The sequence below is a fragment of the Erinaceus europaeus genome, chromosome 14 (assembly GCF_950295315.1).
Source record: "Erinaceus europaeus chromosome 14, mEriEur2.1, whole genome shotgun sequence".
Classification (NCBI taxonomy): Eukaryota; Metazoa; Chordata; class Mammalia; order Eulipotyphla; family Erinaceidae; genus Erinaceus; species Erinaceus europaeus.
Genome location: NC_080175.1, coordinates 17,261,989 through 17,276,211, shown reverse-complemented (window position 1 = coordinate 17,276,211; position 14,223 = coordinate 17,261,989). Strand labels below are relative to the sequence as shown.

The window sequence follows — 14,223 nt, the reverse complement described above, 5'->3', positions numbered from 1 at the left end:
TTGGGTAGCTTAACCACAATCAGCAGTTCATTCACTAACTTAGTCACCACACAGATAATATTTATTAAGTACTGATACTAGAGTGCTTTGTTTTGGTATTGATTGAACTACTCTGGCATTGGCTAGAATATAAACACATGGTGCTGTCTTACTCTAGTCCTGTTGACTCTCCAAGAAGTGGGTAGCTGTGCAATCTACTTAGCTCTACTGAGTCTTGCTTTGTCCATTAGTGAAGGTAGATAATGATTCCCACATTATAGGGTTGTTTGGGGTGTGTGTGACTTGCATAACTTAATACATAGTACCCAAACTGCTCTACATTGTACCTGGCCTGGAGTCAGTAATTATTTTATTTATTTATAGTAGTAACTTCATATTGATTTACAAAACTATAAGATAATAGGGTTATAATTCCATAACATTCCCACCGCCAGAGTTCTGTGTCCTCATCCCTTCTATTGGAAACTGCAGTAGTTCTCCCATGGATCAGTGATTTTATTAATGGTAGAAATAACCATAGGTAGGGGTCAGGTGGTAGCGCAGTGGGTTAAGAAATAACCACAGATTGACCATTTCTTTGCCTCTGCTCCCTCTGGAAAATTAGCCTCTGGGTCCACAGTGACTCTTAGCGGTCTTCTTCAGCTAGTCTGAGAGGTGATTCTCAAACACAGGTCCTTTAAAGAAAGATCATTCTTATGAAAGCATTCTGGAAACCCCCTACCCCACCCTTACCAAAGCACTTGCTCCCCAGTCTTGGCCCCACAGAAATCAATTGCTCTGGGCAATTAGTCTGTGGTATGTTCATGAGCCTTCTCATAGGAGCTTTAAATGAGTGTGCTGGATCTGACTGCACTCAACCATGTGCGATTTTCCTGGCAGAGCACTGGGCAGTGTGTCTACCCTCTCAGACAGTGCTTACATGACAGTCTCAGCCACCTTTCTTAGCACTACAGCTATGCAAAAATAAATACAAAAGTAAACCAATCATTCATTTTGCATTTTAAAGCCCAAACATGCTGACTCTTTGTGCGTCAAACTAAGGAGGTAGAGTCCTAAGGTGCCGATGACAAGAGGAAGAACTGCATCCAAAAGGCTCTGTAGGGGGTCAGGAGGTAGCGTCCAGTTAAGCGCACTTGGCGCAAAGCACAAGGACTGGAGGAAGGATCCCGATTTGAGCCCCCAGCTCCCCACCTGCAGGGGAGTTGCTTCACAGGTGGTGAAGCAGGTCTGTAGGTGTCTTTCTTTCTCCCTGTCTTCTCCTCCTCCCTCCATTTCTCTGTCCTATCCAACAACAAATGACATCAACAACAACAGTAATAATCACAACAAGGCTTCAACAACAAAGGCAACAAAAAGGGGAAAAATGGCCTCCAGGAGCAGTGGATTCATGGTGCAGGCACTGACCCAGCAATAACCCTAGAAACAAAACAAAACAAAAAGAGGCTCTGCAGACATCCTAGACATGAAGCAGGATCACCAAATATTCACAAAAGGCAGTATATTAATAACTTTTGTTATTAATAATAATTATGGGTCCTCAGGGTCCCCAGTTGCTTGACAGGTCTGTTTTTATTTTAGAAGAAAAGACTCTAAACCCAAGGCTAAAGTAAATGACTGGCAATCGGGGGAGAATTTAGAATATGTGACAAAATTTATGCCACAAGTTAGTGACAGAGGCTCCCCAAGAATGGGAATGACTATGGCCTTTGGTTTCATTCTCCTTCCTGCTTCTGAAATAAGAGCCCTGTGCCAGCAACTGGTGTGGAGATGGGCAGCCCGGCTCCCTGCATTCTGCAAGCAGCCCTATATGCCTCAGATTGCCGTGGGCTTTGATTTTTTTTTTGGGGGGGTCTCTCTGCTTCACACTTTAGGCATACTGAGCCTGGTGACAATGCTAGCCTTAAGACTGAAAGGGGCGGGGGCTGGGCAGTAGCACAGCGGGATAAGCACACGAGGATCCGGGTTCCAGCTCCCAGCTCAGCTCCCCACCTGCAGGGGGTCGCTTCACCAATTGTGAAGCAGGTCTGAAGGCATTTATCTTTCTCTCCCCCTCTCGGTCTTCCTGTCCTCTCAATTTCTCTGTCCTATCCAATAACAATGACAGCAATAACAACAATTACAAAAACAAAGGCAACAAAAGGGGAAAAAAAATAGCCTCCAGGAGCAGTGGATTCATAGTGCAGGCACCAAGCCACAGCAATAACTCTGGAAGAAAAAAAAAAACTTAAAAAAAAAAAAAGACTGAAAGGGGAGGTCATCTTGCAGGAGCAAAAGTTATGACATGAAGTTAAACAAGGCTTCTGGGGAGGACTCTGAAAAGTACAGGCATATGGAGAGCAGCCACTGCACCAGAGACCACTGGCATGTATCAAGGGTCCGGGCTATAGACACCAGCTGGGTCTGAAGGTTGACCTTAATGTCCTTCATAGTCAGCCCTGACTCCTCAGCCATCCCGGAGCCTGAAACCCGCTGGGCAGGGAGGGGAAGATCTGCTGAATCCTGGTAACTTCCTGCTCAGGTGGCGTCAAGGGACCCCGGGGTTTCCAGGGTGTTTAAGTAAGACAACTGTTCCTGCAGGTTTAATCTCTCCCCTGGGCTTTACTCTTAAACTATCTGCTTTACCCTTAAACTGGCCCAGTTCCTATCCTCCTGGGCTTTACCCTTCAACTACCTGCGTTTTCTCAGAAAAAAAAAAAAGTGGCTAGCCGAACCCAAGCCAGTGCACTAGCCAGTGCTGACATCTGTTGCAGGAAATCTGGTACACAGAGCAAAACTAACTGTTCGCCCTTACTTCAGACTATTCCCAGCAGAGAGGCCATGCAAAATCTCCTCTGTTCTCTTGGTCAGCACGCTCTGATCACTGAAAGATAGTGTGCAGCGCATCTGGGATGGGGTGGAGCGGCTGTGTGTGGCGTCTAGATGTCTTGACTTGATTAAGACACAGTGGTTCACGGCAGGTCGAAGCTGGGTCCTAGAGAGATGAAACGGGCCAGATGGCTCAGATCTTCGGGCAGAGTGACCAGTGCAGGACCAGGGAGAAATGCCAGTCCTGGGTTCTTGTGTCTGTCTTGCCCTTCCTAATAAGACTTTCAGACGAATCCCGACTCCCACGGTAGACAAACCAAAGTGCATGCTTTAGGAAGATTTCTACAACATAAAAAAAAAAATAAAAAGAGGAACAATTAAAAAGCTGGGTTCTCTCCTGAGCTTGGGTCCAAACTTGTCCCGAGGTCCCAGAAGGCGGAGGCTTGCAGGGGCAGGAGGCAGCGCCCGCGCCCGCGGGTAGCTCCCCAGTCGTGACCGCCAGTGGCCAGCAGGTGTCAGTGCGCCCTCGTCCTGTCTGCGCGCGAGCCCCGCGCCTCCAGGACCCCTCCCCACCGCGGTCCACATGGCGGACAGCAAGTGTCCCGAAGACAGCGCCGCGGTGGGAAGCACTCACGGTCGCCTCGGCCCCAGGCAGAGCTCTGGACTCTCGCCAGGCTGGGTTCCACGTGGGTGCTTCCCACCCTGATCCAGAATTTTCTATTCGAACCTGTGCCTTCACCAGGACCCCTCATCAGAGGCAGCAACGCCGGGAGCCCCCTAGAGGCCCCAGACGGCCCGGTCCCGGGTGGGGTTGCTCCGGATGCGCCGCGTCCTGGGTGGTGATTCTCCTGGTTTGGATCGGAGGGGCCCACAACCTTTCCTCCCAGGAGTCGGATCCCCCTCCCCACTCCGGGGAGGGGGAGGAGCATTGCTCCAGGCCCTCTGCTTTTTGCTGGGCGACCCCGGCGGTTCTCAGTTAATTCCCAGTAGGGGCCGCTGCCCACCCTCCTGGACACGCTCTTAACCCCTCGCTCCAGGTTCCCTCCTATCCAAGGGGGCAGCGCTCCCCAGGGTCCCGGCCGAGCGCCGGCTTCTGCCCCGCGGAGGGGAGGCGCGAGGGGCGGGGGAGGGTCGGCTTCCCACGTGGGGGCTGACGCCGGCTGCTCAGCAACGCCGGCTCGATCCCGGGGCTATAAAACCAGTACACGGCGAGCGGCACGGAGCAGCGGCTCTGGCTTCTGTGCAGACGCCCAGCAGTCGGCGCGCCGCGCCCAGTCGCCGGGCACCGTCCCCCGCCCGGGCCGTGCGCTCCCGCTCCAACTCACGCAGCCGCTCTCGGACCCGGCCCGCCGCGCCCCCTCGGCCGACGCCCAGGAGATCCCCTGCCTCTACCGCAGCTCCCGGAGCGCCTGTCGCCCCTCCGCCGAAGGAAGCGGGCGTCTTCATGCGCTCCCACACCTGTCACCCCGAAGCCGCCGCCCCCCAGCTCCGCGCGCCGCGCCCCGGCCCCAGCAGGGCGCACAACTTTGCAAGTCCCGTGGCGCCCCGAGGCGCCAAGCAGCCCGCACCTCGGTCCCCGCCCGGGTCTCGCCGGCATCGCTGCGCCCGGTGAAAGCCAGAGCGCCGGGAGTCGCCTCTGGGATGTGAGGAGACAGACTCAGGACCCCCCAACCCGCAGCAGCACCCCTCGACTGCCTCCCTGGGTGGGGGCGGGCCCCGTGCACGGTAAGACCTCTCGCTTTCACTCAGGCTCCAGAGCCAAGACTTATATACTGAATAGACAGTGATTCTTAATTCTGTTATCTTCCTAACAAGTCATCCGGCTACCGATCCCCCCTCCCCCCTTTTTCGTTTGTTTTGTTTTGTTCTGCTTTTTGAAGAATAAATCTCTCTACCCAGATCGGCTCGACCTGCTCTCTCCCGCCGCTTAGAAATTAAACTTGATCCTTTGGGAGCTGGAAGGCAGAGGCGTTCACCCCCAGCGCCCGCGTGGAGCGCGGGCCGGCCGGGCGCAGTTCGTGGGAGCCGGACCCATGGGCCGCTAGCGGGTCCCCAGCCCCGGCCCGGCAGCCCCGCGGCCCCCTCCCCATGTGAGGCGCGGCGGGGCGAGCGGGGCGCGGGAGGAAGAGGAGGACCCACGGGCGCCGGCCCGGAAGGCGGCGGGCAGAAGGCTCAGGCGAGCTAGCGAGCACCCGCGTTCATGTTCCGCCAGGAGCAGCCGCTGGCCGAGGGCAGCTTCGCGCCCATGGGCTCCCTGCAGCCGGACTCGGGCAACGGGAGCCTGAATGGGACCGAGGCGCCGGAGGGCGGCGCCCAGGCCACCCCCTACACCCTGCAGGTGACCCTGACGCTGGTGTGTTTGGCCGGCCTGCTCATGCTGCTCACCGTGTTTGGCAACGTGCTGGTCATCATCGCCGTGTTCACCAGCCGCGCGCTCAAAGCGCCCCAGAACCTCTTCCTGGTGTCCCTGGCCTCAGCGGACATCCTGGTGGCCACGCTCGTCATCCCTTTCTCGCTGGCCAACGAGGTCATGGGCTACTGGTACTTCGGCAAGGAGTGGTGCGAGATCTACCTGGCGCTCGACGTGCTCTTCTGCACGTCGTCCATCGTACACCTGTGCGCCATCAGCCTGGACCGATACTGGTCCATCACGCAGGCCATCGAGTACAACCTGAAGCGCACGCCGCGCCGCATCAAGGCCATCATCTTCACGGTGTGGGTCATCTCTGCAGTCATCTCCTTCCCGCCGCTCATCTCCATCGAGAAGAAGAAGGGCGGCGGCGGCGGCGGCCAGCAGCCGGCCCAGCCGCGCTGCCAGATCAACGACCAGAAGTGGTACGTCATCTCGTCGTGCATCTGCTCCTTCTTCGCGCCCTGCCTCATCATGATCCTGGTCTACGTGCGCATCTACCAGATCGCCAAGCGCCGCACCCGCGTGCCGGCCAGCCGCCGGGGCCCCGACGCGCCCGCAGCTCCGCCTGGGGGCGCAGAGCGCAGGCCCAACGGGCTGGGCCCCGAGCGCGGCGCGGGCTCCGGGGGCGCAGAGGCCGAGCCGCTGCCCACGCAGCTCAACGGGGCCCCCGGAGAGCCGGCGCCTGCGTGGCCGCGCGACGCCGCCGACGCGCTGGACCTGGAGGAGAGCTCGTCCTCGGAGCACGCCGAGCGGCCCCCGGGACTCCGCCGGGCGGAACGCGCGCCCCGCGCCAAGGCCAAGACCAAGGCCAAGGCGCGCGCCGGGCCGGCCAAGCCCGGGGACAGCCTGCCGCGCCGCGGACTGGGGGCTCCTGGGCCGGGCGCGCACACCGCCGGGCCTGGGGAGGAGCGCGGCGCGGGCGCCAAGGCGTCGCGCTGGCGGGGGCGGCAGAACCGCGAGAAGCGCTTCACCTTCGTGCTGGCCGTGGTCATTGGCGTGTTCGTGGTGTGCTGGTTCCCCTTCTTCTTCACCTACACGCTCACGGCCGTCGGTTGCCCCGTGCCGCCCACGCTCTTCAAGTTCTTCTTCTGGTTCGGCTACTGCAACAGCTCGCTGAACCCGGTCATCTACACCATCTTCAACCACGACTTCCGCCGCGCCTTCAAGAAGATCCTTTGCCGCGGGGACAGGAAGCGGATCGTGTGAGCGCGGGGTCCGCTCCCCCCACCCCCAGACACCCGCGCCCCTCCCTGCGGAACAGACTGGCGGGGGCTGCGGGTGGCGCGGGTCCTAGGGCTGCTCTAGGCTCGCTGGCGTCTCCTCTCCTCTCCCCTCTCCCCAGGGATGGGGGATGGAGTACCTTCTGGGAGCTCCTGGAGCTTCTCTCCCCACCCCCCATTGTTAAGGGCCTCTCTAGGCTCAGCACTTCCTGGGTTTTCCTAATCAGTATTGTTGCCTAAAGGCATTTTCCTTCTCCCGGCCCCCCCTACCCCCCTTGCAGAGCAAGCACGGGACCCTGAAGCTCTGGCCCAACCAGGGTTCACGGGGGCTGAGGTTATCCAATATTCACTAATTGCTCCATCCCAAATCTATTTCGCGTGTCCTACTTTCCTCAGTACCTTCCCTCCCCTGTAAATATACATTATTTTTGATAGTACAGCCCAGCTTGGGGGGGGGGGGGCGTTATCAGCTTGGCTTTTGATGTTGGAACTCTGGCTGTTGAAAACTCCCTTGAGGCACAAACCTTGTCTCTGCTTCAGGCCCAGCCCCAGCCCCATCTGCAATGCAAGCCATTTTCTAGTGTTAATACCTCCTTCTACCTTTTTTTTTTTTTCTTTCACCACAGGCAACTGGTGACTATCCCTTTGGTCTGGACTTGTTTGGGGATTGCCTGAGGGCAAGACGATTCCTGTCCAGTCCTTTCCCTGTGCCTAACAGCATAATTGATTGCCTTTTCCTATGTAAATATTACAGTGATGAACCAAGACAGAAGTTAAGTGAACCTTTCTGCCTTGCATCAGCCCTGTGTATGAAGCCATTATCTTGTGATGCGCCTTTGCCCAGTCACTCTCTTTAAAATCGTCTCTTTCCAGTGTCCCCCCCACGCCCCCACCTGCTCTCCACAGGGCCACTGCTTGAAGGATATGTTTATGTTTCTATGTGTATGTATGTGTACCCCTCTCTCTGAAAGTGCTGACTGCAGGGAAATCTTTTGCTGCTGTGTTTAGCCACAGAGGAGTGGAAATTATGTGGAAGAAGCAAACCTGATACAATTTGCCCAAGGTAAACAGTTCAAAAAGACAAATGGACCTGCCAAACTGTACAGTTTCTGCCCTGAGAGCTCTTAGGTATCAAAGTTTGTCCCTTTTCTTCCCTGATTTTCTGGTTGAGCTCATTCCACCAGTGAACTCCAAAGTCGGGGAGAGAAAGGTGGAGACCCTGTGTTTACATCCGAGTTTCTACACGTTGTAGACAGACTCTCTTAAGGCCTGCATTCTTATTTCACTAAAGAAAAACTAATGTCAGCACATGTTGCTAAATGACAGTGGATTTTTTAAATAAAAAGTTTACAGATCAAATGTGAAATAAATATGTATTAAACGGTTCCGATTGGTATCTCAATTTCCAAAAACTAAAAGACTCTCGGAACATGTGACTTTGTACCATTTTAAGTGACACCGGGAACAGTGTCAAGATACTCATCTTCAAAAGTGTGATATAGCTGCCATTTACTGAGTATTTCTTTTTTTTTTTTTTTTAATTATTTTATTTATTTATTTTTTTTTATTTAAGAAAGGATTAATTAACAAAACCATAGGGTAGGAGGGGTACAACTCCACACAATTCCCACCGCCCAATCTCCATATCCCACCCCCTCCCCCGATAGCTTTCCCATTCTCTATCCCTCTGGGAGCATGGACCCAGGGTCATTGAGGGTTGCAGAAGGTAGAAGGTCTGGCTTCTGTAATTGCTTCCTAGCTGAACATGGGCGTTGACTGGTCGGTCCACACTCCCAGTCTGCCTCTCTCTTTCCCTAGTAGGATGGGTCTCTGGGGAAGCTGAGCTCCAGGACACATTGGTGGTGTCTTCAATCCAGGGAAGTCTGGCTGGCATCCTGATGACACCTGGAACCTGGTGACTGAAAAGAGAGTTAACATACAAAGCCAAACAAATTGTTGAGCAATCATGGACCCAAAGCTTGGAAGAGTGGAGAGGAAGTATTAGGGAGGTACTCGCTGCAAACTCTAGTATACTTCTGCTTTCTTACTTTGGTGCCATACTCCAAACTACTGAGTATTTCTTATATGCTAGACACTCTGCTGAGCCTACCAGTGTCCGTTATTTCCTTTAATCTCCTGGACTGTGAGGTATGGACTGTCTCCATTTCCATCTTATAGGTAAAGACATCTGTGAGAGCAAATGATTTGCTCAAGGGCAACAGTAGGTGCTGAGGATACTTTGTCTCCAGTTCTAGAGTCTCAAGGTCTGCATTCTTGACCCCAGAGCCTAGCTGGAGTTGCATGGTGAGCTCTGGGCAGTGTTCCCAGCAGGAAGGTTTCCACACAAGGTGTATATAGACTCAAAGTGTGGGGTCTCTGCCAGATGTGCAGATACACATAATGTGGGTACATGTTCGAAGTGTCTCTGGGCTGGAGAGCGAGCTCATACCTCGTTCATACTTCGTCGTGTTTGTGACCTGGATTCGAGTCCCCGCACCACATGAGAGTAACACATGAGGGTATTGTGGTTTCTCTCTATAAAAAACACATGCACAAGGTTCCACAGCATGGTGCTTGTGTTATTCTCCAAAACATATACCAGATCTGTAATATGTTGATTTACAATATGAGCTGTATAGTGGGTGGTACACAGAAAGTAGGGCAGAAACACCCAGATGGAGCCCTATAAATTGATTGCCTGACTTGTCTCTGGCTAAAAGCATTAATCCCTCCTGATGCATTTCTGGAATGTCATGCTTTGCTGACCAGGAGGACTTGCATCCTCACTTTACATTATGACCACTTAGAAGGCCACTTAGAAGCTGGACGGGTGCTTAGAGGCCCAGGAATCTAACCTTTCTGTTGACCGATGGGAGTGTGCCTGAAAGGAAGAGACTTGTTCATGATCCCACAGGGTGGACAGGCCTTGGTCTGTCAGGAAGCAGGAACAGAGCATGGGCAATATCTGTGTAGATAAGAAATCACACAGTGCTGGTGAGGGCACTACTCACACAGAAGCTGGGGTTGAGAGGTACACACAGGCAGTGGGTCGTGATTTGGAGAATCTGAACTTTGTTAACATTTCTAAAAAATTATTTCTATTTATTAGATAGAGACAGAGAGAAACCCAGAGGGGAGGGGAGATAGAGAGGAAGAGAGAGACACCTATAGCCCTGCTTTACCACTTGTGAAGCTTTCCCCCTGCAGGTGGGGACCAGGGGCTCGAACCTGGGTCCTTGAGCACTGTAACATGCACTCAGTCAGGTACGTCACCTGACTGTCACACTACAGTCCTGGCCCCCCTTTTTATGCAGTTTAAAAATTTTTAAACAAAATCTTTGTTTATTGGATAGAGAAAGCCAGAAATTGGGAGGGAAGGGGGTGATGGAGAGGGAGCGACAGAGAGATACCTGCAGCCCTGCCTCACCACCCACAAAGCTTTCCTTCTGCAAGTGGGGACCAGGGGGCTTGAACTCAGGTTCTTGCACTTTGTAATATGTGTGCTCAACCAGGTGCACCACCACCCAGCCCCCCCCCCCCCTTTTTTTAGCAGAGCACTGATCAGCTCTGGCTTATGGTGGCATGGGGGGTTGAACCTGGGACTTTAGAGCGTCAGGCACGACAGTGCTTGCTTAACCTTTATGCTACCTATCCCTGCCCAGAACCTGGAATTTGTAAAGTCAGCCGCCTTGTCCCAGCTGTAGACAGTTCTGGACACCCCTGCACCCTTTCTCCCAGATGTTCTGCACTTGTTGGAGCCATCTCCTTTTCTTCCTGAACCTCTTTATCAGGAGAGGTAGGTGTGTATCCAGGGAGGAGGAGGGAACCTGAGAAGGCTTCTGGGCTTTGAAGACCTGGGAAGGAAGCCCATGGTTCCCAGGGGGCTGGGTTAGAGGCAGGCAGGCATCCCTGCCATTGGTTATCACAGGTGACCCTAACAGGGAGGGCAGGCATGCACTCAGCTCCAGTGACCCTCTCCTGGGCTTCTTTAGCCTTTGTGTTTGGTCTGGTGATGTGGGTTGTACCCTCTCACACCCTAGCCTCTCTGCCTTTGCACTCTAGGGCACCTACCTCCCCAAAGGCAAACAGTGCCAGACAATAGTAGGCCTGCCTGGCAGGCAGGCCCTCAGAAAGGGCTGTGTGTCCCAGACACTGGGGTAGATACAAACACTGCTGGCTGTTGACTCTTCTCTGTCTGCTGGGGGAGTGTTTGCTTGCCCTCATTCCCCAGGGTTCCTCAGAAAAAGGAGTGGCAGTGGTATCAAATAAGCAGCCTTTTGGAGGGCTGTCATCTCCAAGGTTGCCACCCCCCAACTCCCCACCCTATACACACAGCCTCAGAGATGGATGGGGCCTGGTTGGGAGGGGAGGAGAGAGAGCTGAAGTGTAGACTGGGATGCTGGCTTCCAAAAGCACAGAGGCTGGCTTCAGTGTTCTTTGCTGAGGGCTCTGCAAAGGCAGAAGTGGGAGGAGGTTTGAACAGGAAAAATGACCTGAAGGGGGATCTACATTTAAAGATTAGGAGGTGGAACAGTAATCCTTGGTCTTTCTGCCTACATCTAATCCTGTTTACTTACAAGTAGCAGCTGTGGTCCAGGAAAACCTACAAGGGACCTGTACACATTCTGGAAGCTGTCAGCACCCTTGGCTGGGAGGGGAGCTGTTACCCAAACCACTGAGTAATAATTGGGTGGGACATTGCCAAACTGAATTTGGAATCCACACTGTCACAGTTCGTACTCCCACATGATGACTTACTGGAGTCCGTGCTGAACCAGAGCTCAGAGAACAGCTCCCACAGTCAGCCTTCTGGGGCTCAGACCATTGTGGATGAGGCAGAGGTTCTAACTGGAGGGACATGTCTAGGATACCCAGTGAAGGACTCAGCCAGAGAAGGGTTGAGTGATGCCACTTCTAGGGACAAACTGGAGGGAGACCAGCTGCCCAGTTTCTTCCATTTGCCCCAGGTCATCTGTTTGTCTCAGCTGTCGAGAATCATAGTCCCCTGTACTTCCTTGATTCTGCATGTCAGGGTGTGTGTGTGTGTGTGTGTGTGTGTGTGTGTGTGTGTGTGTGTGTGTGAGATGAGTATGACAGGCTGAACACACATATAAAGATGGATATATAGATCATCCTCTCTGCTAGTTGGTGATTGAGACAAACCCAGGGAACCACATGACTGGATATTGGCCAGAGTTCTCTAGGCCATCCTCATGTCTGTGGCTCAGGCCCAGTTTAGGAGGTGAAGAAACAGACATGGCACTGCCAAACTGAGGACCAGTGAGACTGGGGTCTGGGTGAGGAATAGTGGGATGGCCCCTATCAATGATCCCTCCCAGGCCCCTGGGCACACAGGGGTCCTACTGCTCTTTACTCAGCATTCTGCACCTTCCTTCTCGACAGATACAAACTGGAAGGCTTCGATTTTAGGCTCAGGCCCCAGAAAAGGCACTGAGAGTTTAAATGAATGTTAGATTCCTACAGTCCCGTCTTTCTTCCTATCTGTTGTTTCTTCATTCCTGCTCATCTTCCTTACTTTCTAAGACTTTTTAAAAAAATAATTTTTATTTATAAAAAAGAAACACTGACAAAAACCATTGGATAAGAGGGGCACAACTCTACGTAATTCCCACCACCAGAACTCCGTATCACATCCCATCCCTTGATAGCTTTCCTATTGTTTATCCCTCTGGGAGCATGGACCCAGGGTCATTATGGGTACAGAAGGTGGAAGGTCTGGCTTCTTTAGTTGCTTCCCCACTGAACATGGGCATTGACAGGTTGATCCATATTCCCAATCTGTTTCTCTCTTTCCCTGGTGGGGTGGGGCTCTGGGGAAGTGGGCTCCAGGACACATTGGCAGGGTTGTCTGCCCAGGGAAGTCTGTTTGGCATCATGGTAGCATCTGGAACCTGGTGGCTGAAAGAAGAGTTAACATATAAAGCCAAACCAGTTGCTGACTAATCATGAACCTAAAGGCTGGAATAGTTCAGATGAAGAGCTGGGGGTCTCCGTTTTGTAGATAGTTAGTAGGTCTATTTTAGGTATATTCCAAAGGGCCCATGACTATATTAGTGTTTTTTTTTTTTTTTTCTGAGCCTGACCCAAGTTATTGTCTGGGGAGATGATGTCATGGCTGGAAAAAGGACCAGAAAGCTGAATCAGGGAAGAGAGTAGCTCCCAAATATAAGAAAGGTGTATAAATGTTGTTGACTTTCTAAGACTTCTATGGAGGGTGTCTGGATATCTGAGGGCTGAGTATGAGCTGCTGGAGGATTCCCACCTGCAGAGGGCCTGGGATCAAGGGGAAGGCCTTGGCTGCACAGGCAGTGAAAGGAATCCACTTGAGCAGGACTGTGTGAGGATGGAGGGAGAGGTGGGAGATTGGTGAGGGTCTGGAGAGAAGGCAGAGCCATTGCAGAGCTTTCAGGAAAGCAGGGAGGAAACTGGTCAGGTGTTCCATTTGCAGCAATCATTCTTGGTTTGCTGGGTGGAGACCAAAGGCAAGTACTGGTTGGGAGCTGCAACTCAGGTTTGAGATGATGGCAACCTGACCAGAGAGTTGTGGTGACACTCGGGGAGCCCCATCTCTGTGCAGACCCAGGCCTGTCCTTGCTCGCAAGAGACTACAGCCTGCCACTGCCTTCTGTGAGTTTCCTCTGGGAAAGAGTGATTCCTGGGCTCAGAGGCTCCTGCTCAGGGCCACATGTAGACATCCTCTGGAGACCTAACTCAGTGGCCTAGTGGTATGCAGACATGGTCAGATGCCCTTTCTGTTCCTTGACTTTAGCTGCCTTAATTGGGTAGCGGGCCAACACCAAGGTTGGGGTGGGAACGCCAGCCTGCGTGCTGTGAGCTGGTTACTTCCCTGTGGCTGTGTGCAAGCAGGGTAGAGTAAGAATTTGCACACTTTGGGCAGAGTTTGGTGATTCTATCTGGAACCAAATGTGCTGAGTTCTGAATCTGAAACCTTCCCTGCTCCTCTTTCCAGGTCCCTTGAGGAGAAAGTCCTATTTGCAAGGAGTCTGGGGACACTGGGATAGACATACTGTGTGTTCAGCCTGCCATGGGGATTTTCTCCTGCAAAATCACTGCTCCTGATAGGACCTTGTTCTCTTAGTTTCCAGACTTGTTTGTTTACTCAAAACCCAGTCCTCACCCACTTAGCAAGTTGCATGTCTGTCACAAGAGCTCCCCAAGATGGTGTCCAGGTCTTGGGGGGGAATGGCTGATAATTTTGACATAGCTAATTTAAAGCTAGGACTTTGAAGTTACAAAGTCCCGAGTCCACACTTATTTCTATCACGACTTATATTATTTCAAAAATTGGGCTGGAGAGATAGCATACTGGTAATGCAAAAAGAGTCTCCCGCCAGAGGCTCTGAGATCCCAGGTTCAATTCCCAGCAGCACTACAAGCCAGAGCTGATCAGTGCTCTGCTCTTTCTCTCAACATTTCATTAAAATAAAATATTAAAAAAAATCAGATAGAGGACCTAGGTGGGGGGGGGTTAGAGTGTTATGTGGAAAATTGAAAAATGTTACACATGTGCAAACTACTGTATTTTACTGTCGACTGTAAACCATTAATCCCCAATAAAGAAAGAAATTAGAGGCCAGTGAGATAGTTTCCCTCATAAGGCACCTTCCTTGCCATGCCTGAGGTGCAGGTCTGGGCTCCTAGCGCACCACAGGGAAGCACTGTGACACCTAGCAAAGCTCTAGTGCTCTGCTGTCTCTTCTTCTTTGTATCTCACCTGATAAAAGCACCTGAAGTGGTTAAATC

At 52.6% G+C, this 14,223-nt stretch overlaps 1 protein-coding gene across 1 annotated transcript; it reads left to right on the top strand.

Annotated features, from left to right (window-relative positions):
• The first annotated feature begins 3,912 nt into the window (after window positions 1-3,912).
• On the top strand, window positions 3,913-7,823 carry ADRA2A (adrenoceptor alpha 2A). Its single transcript, XM_060171331.1, has 2 exons — window positions 3,913-4,530; window positions 4,705-7,823. The coding sequence occupies exon 2, from the start codon at window positions 5,006-5,008 to the stop codon at window positions 6,422-6,424; it is 1,419 nt and encodes a 472-aa protein (XP_060027314.1). The 5' UTR covers window positions 3,913-4,530; window positions 4,705-5,005; the 3' UTR covers window positions 6,425-7,823.
• Window positions 7,824-14,223: the final 6,400 nt, after the last annotated feature.

Bases quoted from the DNA above. Each gene is read 5' to 3' on its own strand.
- ADRA2A (XM_060171331.1), top strand. From the start codon at position 5,006: ATGTTCCGCCAGGAGCAGCCGCTGGCCGAGGGCAGCTTCGCGCCCATG.